General features: G+C 36.8%; 1 protein-coding gene across 1 annotated transcript in view; it reads left to right on the top strand.

The window, feature by feature from the left end:
* Positions 1-12,479, top strand: part of LOC136857334 (neuroligin-1-like) — an 88,237-nt gene extending 75,758 nt beyond the window's left edge. The window contains exons 6-7 of the mRNA XM_068225035.1: positions 3,701-3,847; positions 11,635-12,479. Of these exons, the coding sequence (XP_068081136.1) occupies positions 3,701-3,847; positions 11,635-12,479 (992 nt within the window). The remainder of the gene's footprint in view (positions 1-3,700; positions 3,848-11,634) is intronic.
* The last annotated feature ends 1,314 nt before the right edge of the window (positions 12,480-13,793 follow it).

The raw sequence follows: 13,793 nt of genomic DNA, 5'->3' as shown, positions 1-13,793 counted from the left end.
ACCCCCTTCTCCCACCATTGTAGGAATTTGGATTCCTTTTCCTTTTTGATTCCTAATATATGAATACAGCTTTTTCCATTTCCCTTTGTGGTCATTACCCTCTTGAAGAATGCCATTCATATAATTATCTTTTGCTTCCTTTTTCACTCTATTCAGTTCTCTCATTAGTTGTTTTCTAGTTTCTCTATTCTCCCTACCTTCTTTGATTTTCCTGTTTACTATTCTACATTTTCTTTTTAATTTTCTTATTTCCTTTGTGTAATAAACAGGGTCTGAGGTCATTTTACCCTTCTTAACAGGTACAAATCTCTTCTCTCCTTCCCAAATGATTCCTTTAAATTTAGCCCAAAGTGTATCCACATTATTCCCTTCACTTATCCAACAACTGAATTGTGATTTAAGGTAAGTCCCAAATTCATCAACTTTAGTTTTTCTGTATAATTTCTTGTCTTTTGTGACCCTCTTATTAAGCATTTTTGGTACGAGTCCTACATCCATTATTACAGCCTTATGGTCACCTATTCCTTCAATTACCTCAGTTTTATCAACAATTTCCCATGGTTTAACCAAGAATACATCTAGCAAGTTATTGAGACGAGTTGGTTCTTGTACTACTTGTGTAAATCCTCCCTCCCAAATTAACTTATTTGCCAGTTTCTGTTCATGGGCTTCACTTGCAGCTCCATTCCATTCAACTTCAGGCAAGTTTAGATCTCCCCCAATTATTACCTTATCATTATTGTTTTTATGAGTATAATCTATTATTTTCTCAAATATTTCCATAACTCTTTCCTCTCTTCCAGGCCTATATGTTCCTATAATTCCCACCTCCTTCATATTATCACAAATTAATTTTATCCCTAATATTTCATCCCTTTCATCAGTAAACCATTCATGCGAACAATAAGTTTCCTTCACAAGAATAAATACCCCTCCTCCTTTTTTATCTCCTCGGTCTCTACGATAGACTGTATACCCTTCTGGAAATACTTCTGTATTACCCACCCCTTCTCTCAACCAGGATTCCACTCCTATCACCACATCCGTCTCATAAGATTCCATCAATGTACCGAATTTTAATTGTTTATTTACTACACTCTGACAGTTTACTAAGAACAATCTCAGACCTCCTTCCTCCCTAAAACTTGACTGTTGCAATTGGGTAACGTTTGACTCATGAGTTGAGAACTTCCCTGGAACCCAGATCCTTGTACATAGATCTTGATTTAAGGGTCTGGGTTTTCTGACAAGTTTCCCTGTATGTGCCACTTTAGTGGTATGGGTTTTCTTAAGTACCGATTAGTTTGCAAATCTCTGTTGATAATTGTAGCAATTTGTCTACAGAGAGTTGCTTTTCCATTACCATTTAGATGTAACCCATGTCTAGTGAACATTTGCCTGCCAAGACCTAAAGTATCTACTACATAGACATTTCTAAAACTCTTACATAATCTCTTGATTTTTATATTTACATCATGTACAGCTTTATTCACACATGAGTCCTCTAAAAGGTCATACCTGGGTGGCACATTTACTACAATTACTTTTGAGTCAGGTAGTTTGGAAATCTTACCTCTGAGAGTCGTAATTAGTTCCTCACCTTCATTTGCAGCAATGTCATTTGTACCACTCACAATCACCACATAATTGTCCTTCTCTAACACAGGATCACAACTTGAAAGGACGTCTTCAGTTTTGGCACCTGGTTTTATTAGTCCTAAAACCTCAGTCTCTGGATTCTGCAGCTCATCCTTGATGCCTTCTGCCATACCCCGCCCTTGACTGTCTGCGTAGAGATGAATCTTTGGCGATCTTGACTTTCGGTTGGTTTTCTTACCTCCACTGGATTTAAAATTATTTGGAAAACTTGGTGTGTCTTCTTCTGGAACTTGCTGCAATAACTGAAATCTATTTTGGCACTGCATAGAGTTTTTTCCCGGTTTTAAGTTGTACGTAGTTTCTCCCATATGGCCACGCGCCACTTCCGTCCACGGCGATCTTTCTTCTCCAATGTCTTCTTTATCTTCCAGTTTCTTTATTCTGTCCTTTAAGCATTCATTTTCATGTTTCAGAGCGCATAAGTCCTCTTGTAGCACTCCTAAAATCTTAATTATAGTTTCGTAAGTCTCTCTTTCTTGTTGTTCTGCCTCACTATCAGTTTGTTTACACTCGGGACACAGCCACTCACTTTCTTCAATATCAGTCCTATTTACAATATTTGCACAACGAAAATGGTACCATTCATCACACTTACGACACAGAATCCCATTTTTAACTACTCTTCTGCATTTGCCACGTTTTTCACTGCATCTTACACCATTATCTACTACGGATATCACAGACTCACACACAGTAGTCGCCATCTTGAAATCTAAATCTAAATCTTAATACTCACATACCTTGTAAGCTTATATAATGACAAGTAAATATTCTGTCAAGTAGTTATATCAGCCAAGAGGGTGTTCAGCTTTTACAAATACTGATGAAATACACTAGGTAAGTTTTAACATAGTTTCATTAATAAATTTTAAGCATATTATTTAGTTTGGTTTTTTGATTAAATCTTTGCATGTCATGTAATTTGGACAAAAGTGTGAAATTTACACCATTGAAACAATTGTAATAATTTTCTTCGTCATTTTACTGGCTATTCTAAAGGAACTTGTTTTATAATTTGAGGCCGGCCCATGGTGTAGGGGTAGCATGCCTGCCTCTTATTCGGAAGCCACAGGTTCGATTCTTGGCCAGGTTAGGGATTTTGACTGTAATCTGAAAGTTCACTCAGTCTACGTGATTACAATTGAGAAACTAGCTGATGGTGAAATGGCAGCCCCAATCTAGAAAGCCAAGAATAAAAACAGCCGAGAGGATTCGTGGTGTTGACGACAGGACTCCTCATAATCTGCAGGCGTCCAGGCTGAAGAGCGGTCAAAAAACTGTTTACTACAGACACAAGAAAAGAAGTCAAAAATACCTGCATTGTATATGACAGGCATTATGATGATGATTGGATTCAGTGCAATAGTTGCAAAAAGTGGGCCCATGAAAACTGCACCAAAATTCAGGTTGAATTGTTTTATCATTGTCCTACATACCAAAAGTGACAACCACAATTCATAGTGTCGTATTTTATTGCTTAGAATTTCATTATAAATACATGAAATACCTGTTAGTGTTTACGGTATATTTATCAGTCCAAATTACACAATCAATTGGTCCAAGTTACACGCTATCAGTCCAAATTACACGGTAACAAATTTTAGAATAATTATTACTTTTAAACAAATCCTAAAGAAAATATTAACATTTATTTTCACCAAATTATTTGATACATTGTACTAATTATCATGTATAAAATTGGGGAAATTTTCATTACAGTCAGTAGAGTTATGGACATTTAAAGTTAAATGGTTCAAATTACAAAGACTTCCTCTACAGTAACACCTCCACACTTGTGAATACCTCTACAGTAACTTTGAACTAATCTATAAGTTTGAAACCCATAAAATGTAATTCAGTCATAATCATCACCATCAGTCACCACTGATCTGCACTCACACAGGTGGCAGATTGAATGCTTACAACACATCTTCTGCTTATGATTAAAGAGTACACAATACAGCAAGAAAAGAAAAAGGAGGATTGACAGTAATGATGTGTTTGCAAAATGGATGTGCCCCATGACTTACTCCTGTTTCAGGGGTCAAATCGGAAATGCGGAACCATTATCGAGGTCACAAAATGTCCCTGTGGCTGAACCTGATACCCCAGCTGCACAGACCTGGAGAGGATGACCTCAGTATGCGGCACCATCATTTTCAAGAAGAAGGAGCACAGTATTACGAAGGTGGGGTTTTAATCTTTTTTAGCATACTTTCAGTCCCTAGGGATGCTACTAGAAACAATTAGAAGAATGTAAAAAGAAAGGTTTAAGAATACAGTTTCTCCTGAAGCAGATGTCTGTATATGAGGCAGAAATAGTGTACCCTTCAACAATAAGCCAAATCCTTCCAGTTGCGGACACTACCCTCGTAAAGGGGAGTCTGGAGCTTTAGTGTGTTTAGTGTCATCTTCCATTGTGATCCCGTTGTGACATTTGGAAACTCAACCTTGCAAAACACTACAGCATCCAAATGGCCATTGAACTATTTTTCATTTTTTATAAGATACTTGTCATAATAGGCTATCACGTTTGGTTTCCCTATCTTGTTTAATGACACTGCCTAAAATAAAAACCACAAATTCATAGTTTCTTCAAAGTAATCATCGTGTCATACATATGTAAATATAGTATGATACCAAATTTTTTATACTGAACATCACTGTTTTTAATCCTGAACAAAGCACATTGGGCAGCAAGTACTCTCCAAGGATTGGTGGTTGATCATAACATATTCAGCATCTTCCTAGGAGTCATTAACTTTTCTGAGTTCTTTATATATTTGACATCAAGTTCTTCAAATTCAGCCTTGTTTTCTATCCTGCCCAGAGGGTGTCCGCCATAGTGTGGTGTTTTGGATGTAGATACAGTCAGAGTAAGTATACAGTAGATTACATCTAGTCTCCAGTCACAGTTGCTGACAGGTATATAACCCTTTCAGACCGAGTACGCACAATTGTGCGGGTTCGTATTTTAGTTATCCCTGACCGTATTTGATGTTTTTTCGGCGCTACACCGGACTGCAGTGATTGTGCAGGACATGTGGCGTGTATTTCAATTGATTTTAGTATGCGCTTGACCGCCAGGGCGAAGAAAGAAGAGTTTAAAAAGCACACTTGATCGGCGAGATGGCAGGAAGCAGTAGTGCCGAAAGTAAGTATTTATTTACTGCGTTTATATCAATCTAGAAGCTTTACTGAATACCGGAATATATTCAATGAATTGTGTACATTGGTTAGTGAATGTAAATTTTGAAGCTACACCATCGTACGTGATACAACGAGGTTTTGAATTTTGATACGCACAATTGTGTGGGTCCTGTTTTTCGGATGTTAGTTTTTATTTTGTAAAATAAACTATTAATATGTGTATTGAGGAGCATTTTAGTCAGTTCTTGACGTACAAACAAAAATTCACACCTCCAGTTTTCTTTCAGGTCTGAAAGGGATATGTATAATTTTTTATAATACTTTCTAATTTGAGATGTGAACACATTATGAGACACTGAGAATGTTTTGAGGGCATTGTTGTTGGGAAATATTGGCCATTTAATTACCTTGGCTCTTCACTTCTATCTTTCCAGATGTATATTTCAGTTGGTACAACAAGTTTCTTGAAGAGTTGAAGAGTTGGTTTCTTAATGATACTTTTATCATGATCATATTTTCTGGTTGACCTTGATACATTAACTTGGAAAGGATGAAGTGTTCTTCAGTATATTCTTTGTAACAACTCATCATCATCATGATCTTCATCATTGATTTTCCACTCCGGAAAGCCGGGTGTGGGTGTTTACGAGCCTCTTCCAGTTTGTTCTGTCCATCCACAGCTGATATACCTTTTGCTGCCAATTTACATCATAAGGTCTTTGAAAATTTGCTTTTCCCAACTATCACAAGGCTTCCCTCTGGGCCTCGTACCAACAACAACAACAACAACAACAACTGTCCTAATTGGAGTCATCCTTCTCATATGTCCATACCATCATAATCTGCTTAATTCTAAGGTTTTCAACAGGCTCCTGCCCAATCCAAGTTGTTGCTGAATACTTTCATTCCTTATTTTGTCTCTCCTTGTCTTTTGGAGACATGACCGAAGGAACTTCATTCAGTGGCCTGTATTCAACTTTGTGAAGATCTAGTCAATGTTGCTGCTGCCAGTCCGTATGTTAGAATTGGTACAAAATATGTTTTGTACAGTGTGAGCTTGCAAGCTTGGGGAAATGAGTCATCCCAAAATAATTGACGGATGGAGTGGTAGAATTTTGATGCAGCTTGTATTCTATTGCCTATTTCTTGGTTTATGGTATTGTCAGAAGAAACAAAGTATTTGAAGTTATTGATAATGTCTACTTCTTCACTTTGCACTCACAGGTGGAGTGCTTCAGGATTTCACCTCATCTCTAAACCAATGGTTTTAGTTCGGATGATGATCATTCCCATTCTTTCAAATTCTTCTGGCCAAAGATCTAGTTTAGCTTGAACTTCTGTTTCTGCTCACCCCATAGCATAACATCATCTGCAAATACAAGTGTATTTGTTGTCTGATCCTTCATTTTCACTGCTTTTATAACCTCATCCATTATAGCAATGAAGAGAAGTGGTGATAGACAACTTCCTTGGTGGACTCCGCTCTTGGTTTCAAAACAGTGTGACCTGCCTCCTTGAAGTTGCGCACAGCTCTTTGTCTCTCGATATAGTTGTTTTACCCAAGCTATAATCTCATCTGGCACTTCTTTACATCTCAGTCTAGTGTCAGACCTAAGACAAAACGCTGGTTAATAGAGCAAACGCCTGAAAAGCCATATATCTAATTTTTATCTGATCTCAGACATTCCCATATGTGCTTACATGGTACATGATCATATATGCCTTCTCAGTATCCAAGAATACAACTATAATCATTCTATTCTTACCTCAGTATTTTTCAAAGAGAATTCTTGTCAAAAAAAATGAGGTCTGAATCCACGTTGTTCTTCCTCAAGTTTAGGTTCAAAAGATTTTCTGATTTTGTCTCCAGGATGGTCTCATATATTTTTAACCCATGATATAGAAGATATAATTGTTACTCTTTCGGTCACCTTTCCTAAATAGTGGAATAACCACGCCTTGCCTCCAGTCACTGAGGATTTCATTTTCTTCCCAAATTTTATTTATTACGGTACTCTGTACAACCATTGTATTCCAGGTTCTCCAAGTGCTTTGATCATGTCCACACTGAACTCATCCAATCCTGCAGACTTGTTGTTTTTCATTTTACATATTGTGGTTTCCACTTCCAGCCAGGTTAAACTTTCTACATTATAATTTATAGGGTTTAGAGGGTTATCTTTTGTCATCAGTTGTATTACAGTTCAGTAAGTGATTGAAATATCCACTGAACTCCTGTAATATTTCATTTTCATTTCTAGTTACCTCTCCGTTTGGAAGCTCTACTGTGTTGATAGTACTATTATCATTTCTTTTGTTTTAACAATGCTATACAGGAGCTTCTTGTGTTTGTCTTGCCCTGACCTATTAGCAAGATCTTCTTTGTATTTCTGTTTCTCAGTGTCAACTATTCTTTTGACCTGTAATCCTTTTTCTCTGTAAAATGATAGTTTATTCTCGATTTCACTTGGATTTCCTCGCACTCTGGCACAGTTCAAAGCTCTTCTTGCGCCATTTCTAGCTTTGTCAGCAGCTTTTACATCCTCATTCCACCATGCTGTTTCTTTGGATTTTCTTATTTGGCTCTGCCTTCCACATACTCTCTCAGCTGTCTTCACCAATACTCTCCTCAGGTTATCCCATTCCTCATTTGCAGATTTCAGTTCTTGCTTTGGTAACGTCTTCCAAACATTTTCTCAAAACATTTTCCTTCACTCTTGGTTCAGAAAGTCTCCAAGTTTTTATTTTTGGTGTTCTTTTGTTGTAGACTTTAGAAGGTCTTCTCTTTGTGATATCTAAAACCAACAGCCTGTGGTCTCCATCCAAGTTTTCACTAAGAATTACTTTGACATCATTTACAATCTTCCAAACTTCTTGGTCAGTGAGTATATAATCAATCACAGTCCCATATTGATCATCCCAACTACAGTATATCTTGTGATTTTATGTGTGTTCCTTTTCTTGAACCAAGTGTTACTTACAACCATATTGTTCCTCATACAAAGACATAGAAGATGTTTGCCCTCTGTCATCCTATTCCCCATTCTATGAGGACCCAGGGAGGATCCATAGCCCAGTCTGTTTGATCCAACCTGAGCATTAAAATCTTCCATTACTACCAAATTTTCACAATCCATATGTTCTTCCAAGTTGGACAGGAAGACTCCTTTTTCTTCATTTGAACATCGTGACTGTGGAGCATAGACATGGATTATATGCTATTTGTCTCCATTCCAATTTACTGACACTTTAATTATTCTATCACTGAAAAATTCAATCTGGCTACAAACATCAATACCTTTATGAAGTATAAAGCCCACTTCATTTCTTGACTCCCCAAGTTATTTCAAGACCAGTATAGTTTATAGTCTAGATGGAGGTATTTTATTCCTGTTGCCTTCCATTTGGTTTCACTCATCCCCATGATAAGAATTTTCCTCCTTTCTGTCATATCAACTATTTCTTCAGTTTTATTTGTCAGTGTTAGAATATTCTGGGTTCCAATCTGGCAACTGGATCTTGATTTTTAGGTTTTGTAACTGGTCAAGCTTCAGTCTGTAAGGCTGCATACGCACCTAGCTGTTGTCGTTGTCTTGAACTCTTCGATCCGAGGCTTGTATTTGTATTGAAAGCGATTGCAATTACTCTCCAACTGACTTGCTAGGCCTAACGTTAGAGAAGATTTTCTGTCAGGGTTGTCCCCCTTAGGCTTAAGCAGTACCCTGCCACATCTGCAAGGCAGCAGCTTCCTGCTGAATTTATAATTTACTACACAAAGGCTTCAACAAGACCCCTAAGGGTGAACTCCTCTGCCCATAGCCATTGGTTCTCCCTTAGTTTGTCAAGTTTGGTAACAGCCCCCCAACCCTTGGCCAGACACTCGCAGGTAGTACCGTCTACTGTCGCATACAGTAGCAGGATGTACCTGACCTGAATGTAACAACTCAAAATGAATTATTCTTAATGAGACTGACATTCTTTAAGAACATTTGTGTGATTTAAAAAAGGATTTAAATGCACCTTAAGTGGATAATTAAAATATATAAAGCATATACATAAAGTAAGTTCTGATTAATTCTTGGAATAAACAGAACTATATTTTCAAAATACTATCTTTCAGGGTAGGTGGATTTAACTGACCTGCTTTCAAGGGATGCCAGAGGAACTTCAACTATTGTAGTTCTGGTAATTTTGGATAGATTTGTAATATACATACCAATCAATGATATCAGATATGATCAGATTACATATTATCCTTTAGTTGTCTATAATGGGAAGAAGCAATATAAAAACCTATAACATAAATTGCTCAAACATTACTATTTATACTAAGCATGAATATCCATAGCTACTTACTTATATACAAGATATCTGGCTCTTTAAAGAACATATTACAACACATGGAAATATATATACTGTGAATATTGCAGTTAATTCTGCACACTGTACAGAAAATTTTCAAATTACATTTGAGTACTAGAATACGAGAGGGAGCTAATCCACACAGACATGGAACTGAGATATTTTGAATTTTGCGTTTGTCTTTATTGCATGAAATTAAGCACATTAACAGTCACATTTTTGGTTCATAAACATTATTTATAGTCCAAAAAGTATAGGAAAATTAAAATTGTCTTCTTATATCCATTATTTATCTGAAAAACATCAGCTCCAAATCGCCAAATCTGAAGAGAAAAAAAATATTTAAAACCTGGGTTTCTTTTATGACAGTCCAATTTTCATCAATTACTTGTTTTAAAATGCAGTTAGGTTCAGATTTACTTCAACATGAATTTCTTGTTACATTTAAGGTTTACTAATAGTGTCTGGGATTCAAGTCACACTGACTCTAAGCAGCCATCTGTAGTGAAACCTTTACTTACTTTAAGCCATCTGGATCCTCCTGCACCTCGCTGTTTTCACCTTGAGTGTCTGACTAAAGAGCATGGTACACAGCATATTGGTTTTCAGGGATGTAAGGGAGCAGGGACATCAAGTCCTTGTGTTTCTCAGCAGCAATCTTTCTGCCAACAAGACACGAGCACTCCGCATTTTGTAAGCATGAATAAGCTGTGGTGGGGTTGAAATCTGTTGATGTTTTGTGTTTCCACGGTCGTCCAGTACTTTTGTTCAGAACCTCAACTTTCTCCCAGATATCCAATGTAGAGTAGTTTTCTTTAAATTGGATAATTCCAGGCTTCCTGACTTCAATCTTCACTACACACATGTTGTGAAATTTTACCTTCTCCCCAGATGTGTATGTGTGTTTCTTAGTTAGATTTGAAGTTGCTGCTTGAAAGCACATGTGCTATTGGCTACCACTAGCTGACATAATGTCACTGCTTGGCTTAGCTCCCTCTTGCACTGCAAGATTGTGTATCAGGGATATTTCAAAATCTTTCTTTTGTACCGAGGGAGAGTAAAAGTGGATAATAATTATTCATATGTTTTGGGATAATAAATATAATACTAATATCAAAATACAGTATGTCAATAATTCATTTTTTAACAATTTGTGGGTTAGCTCCCTCTCACATTATAGGATACAATTAATCTTGTGATTTCAGTTTTCTAGTTTAGTTTTACACACCTGATATACAAAAGCATTCATATGAATAAAAATATAACTACTATCTGCGCACTTTTTAGCGATAGATTTACACCCTAGTGCTGAATCGGTCGACTTCGGTTATCTTCGAGATTCGTATTGGCAACCTATGAAACACAAACTAAGAATCGCTTATCATCACTGTGCGACATCTGGCGTACACTTTACGTACTCATACTGTTGTTGTTTACACAGCAAAGCCAAACTATAGAATTCATGCTAGGAACACGTTTCGCATCGAGAAATGTTATATAGTACTATATATTGTGTGTGTGTGACACAGTTGTTGGCGTTAAAATAATAAAGGTTTAGAAAATTCATATCGATCGATCATATTATCGATTCAATTCAGATTTCATTTCCATTCAGTTGGCAGTATTTACCGGAACCAGCAGTGCTCCCTTCTTACTCCTCACCGAGTACAAAAATCTATCACTATCATACAGTACACCTAGTAGTGCAAACGGATCTTTAAAACTACATATTATGTGTTGCACTTTGGAAAATTCCTCCAGACTAAGAACAGCATCACAGTTGGGAGACCAATAAACAGTTTCCTCTCCATGTGGCACAGTGTTGTATGAAGAAAATCTTCCATTGGCCTTTCTTTCTACACAACACCTATGTTATGTTAAAAGACACTCCATCAAATCAACAAGGGGTGTTAGGCATCACTCAGTAACTTGTCATCGCTCATAGATGCTATTCTCAAAGTGTACATACAAAACAAATGTACTAGTAATGATTTTAAAATATTACAAGAGCATTAAAAATTATTTGCGGTCTCGAAAGCCAAGAATAACAGCCGAGAGTAATTGTCGTGCTGACTACACGACACCCTCGGGCTGAGCAAAGGTCGCTTGGTAGGCCAAGGCCCTTCAAGGACTGTAGTGCCATGGGGTTTGGTTTCTTATTAAAAATTATTAGCATGCATCAATCAACTCACAAAATTTAAGAACGATACTTCATATAACTTGCCAAGAAGATATTGTTGACATACTTCCAATATTATCTGAGATACAGTAGCTTGTTATAGACAAAATGTGGCATGTGTAGCGTGCCACTTTACACTAGCAAATGCCTATACCATGACCTCTCACACACTAATATCCATTGAATTCTCCACCTCTTAAATAAAATTTATCACAACTCAGTGAACCAACAAACAAACTTTGAAAAGAGTGATAATGATAGTAACATTTTTCATTATGTTACAGGACTGGTCCGACAGCAGACACTAATGCGACCAAACGTGGGACAGTATCCATTAAGTACAACTAGTACGACTCCTGTCCCCAGTACAAGCACTCGCATGATGCCAACCACTAAACGAGATCACGTCACAACCACCACCGAGTGCCCACCAAATGCTACAGGAGGCAATCCTGTGACTGGAATTGGTAATCTCCGCCCTGCCTCAAGTAACAACAATAACAACAACAACCTTCTACGAAAACTGGCGTCCAGTCACTATCAGAGCTACACCACTGCACTGACTGTTACTATAGCTGTAGGCTGCTTCCTGCTTTTGCTCAATATCCTCATTTTTGCTGGAATCTATCATCAGCGTGATCGAGGGTCATCAGGAGGACATTTTGGGGATAAGAAAAAAGAGGAACTAGCTGAAGCTGGTAGTTGTAGTAGTAGTTCAGGTGAAACACATCATTTTGAAAGTAAACATGCACTGGTTGATCATCTTCCACCTTCATCATCACATCCTTCAGCTTCTGGAGTTATGGTGGAGCTACCTCTACAAGAGTTCAAATCTTCCCCCACTTCAGGGGTAAAACGAGCTAATTGTACAGGGCCAGTCATGATACAACAACCTCCAAGTTATGTAGTAGCTCCTAATGAGCCAATATCAACAACGGCAACAACAACAGTGGAAGAACCTCTGACTAGCCCTTCTATACCTGAGCCCCCACCACCTCCAAAAGCACAGCCTCCAACAGCATGTAATCAGACTCCTTCAGGAGGTGGTGGGATTCTTAGACAACAAGGGTGCCCACAAACTCCTGGTACAATGAAGAAACGAGTGCAAATACAAGAAATTTCAGTGTGATTATGGGAAAAGAAGTATTTTTGAAGGATCATAGCTTATATTCACTCATTGAAATGAAGTCCAGTTATTTGGTAAAATTGCAGTTATTTTCTTAGACTCTAAATACATTTGATTTCAGTACAAATACTTTTACTATAAAATATTTTGAGTATCCCTTCTCCATAGTGCTACAATATGACTGAAAGGCTATCTAAACCTATACATACCTATTAGACAATCTTAGCAATAAACCTTTTCCTTTCTTTCTTTCTTTCTTTCTTTCTTTCTTTCTTTCTTTCTTTATTAATCCAGATGGTTGTTATTCTGAACATTACTTGCCTGCAACGATGACATTCTTTCTTACCTTTTACCTTTGAAAAGTGGAAAGAACAGCGTCTTGGATCATTTAATTTACAGTAACTTATATTTAGTTTATAGAACTAAGGAATGTTAAAGCATTATCTCACCAATGCTAGGTTCTCACCAAGGCCATCAATAATTTAATTCCAATTAGCACATAGTAAATTAAAAGTAACTTCCTTCGAATTTTATACAGTGAAAAAGGATTCCTTCCTATTCCACTATACAAAAGTATTCTTCATGAAACTTTCAGAAAAAGTACACCTCAGACTAATGAACTATAAAACTATGTTTTGCCTTTCAAATCCCTAAGTCTACATATTATTCAGAAATAAATGCTCATTGTAAACAGTGATTTTCGAATGTTAGCCACTAAATCTAAAGAGAAAATTGAGGGCTCAATAGAAAGCAAATTAGCAAGCCTGAAAACTGATGATGATGATGATGATGATGATGATGATTTTGACTGCAGTTATAAGGATTAAACATCATGGTCATGGTCATGATCAGTGGTTAAAGTGTAATTCTTTTGGAACTGATAAAGACAGTAACTTGCCCATAAGTGACAATAAGACAACTAATAAAGCCAAGATATTAAAACAAAATTTAAAAATTCAGAAATTTTGGCTGCGTACATGTATGGTATAGGACAGAGATTGTGAACCTTTACCACAGGTGACACGCAAACATGACTTCTGTGGCACATCAGACAATACACTAACATATTTTAATGCTTTTAACATGTAATAAATAGGTCAAAAATCTGGCAGCATAGCATATTTTAACACAACGTTTTAATAAATAAGTATGTCTCAATTAATTCTATGGCCATATTTTTTACAAATTTTATTAGGTCAAAGAAAATATATACCATATTTTTCAAATTTACCATTTTAAAAATTCAATTTTCAGTGATGTTTGCAAAATAAAATCATGAAACATTCAGTTATCGAGAATACTTTTTTCTCTCCTGCA

This window comes from Anabrus simplex, chromosome 1 (assembly GCF_040414725.1).
Source record: "Anabrus simplex isolate iqAnaSimp1 chromosome 1, ASM4041472v1, whole genome shotgun sequence".
Classification (NCBI taxonomy): domain Eukaryota; kingdom Metazoa; phylum Arthropoda; class Insecta; order Orthoptera; family Tettigoniidae; genus Anabrus; species Anabrus simplex.
The sequence above is the reverse complement of the archived record's forward strand: the minus strand, read 5'-3'. Positions and strand labels throughout refer to the sequence as shown.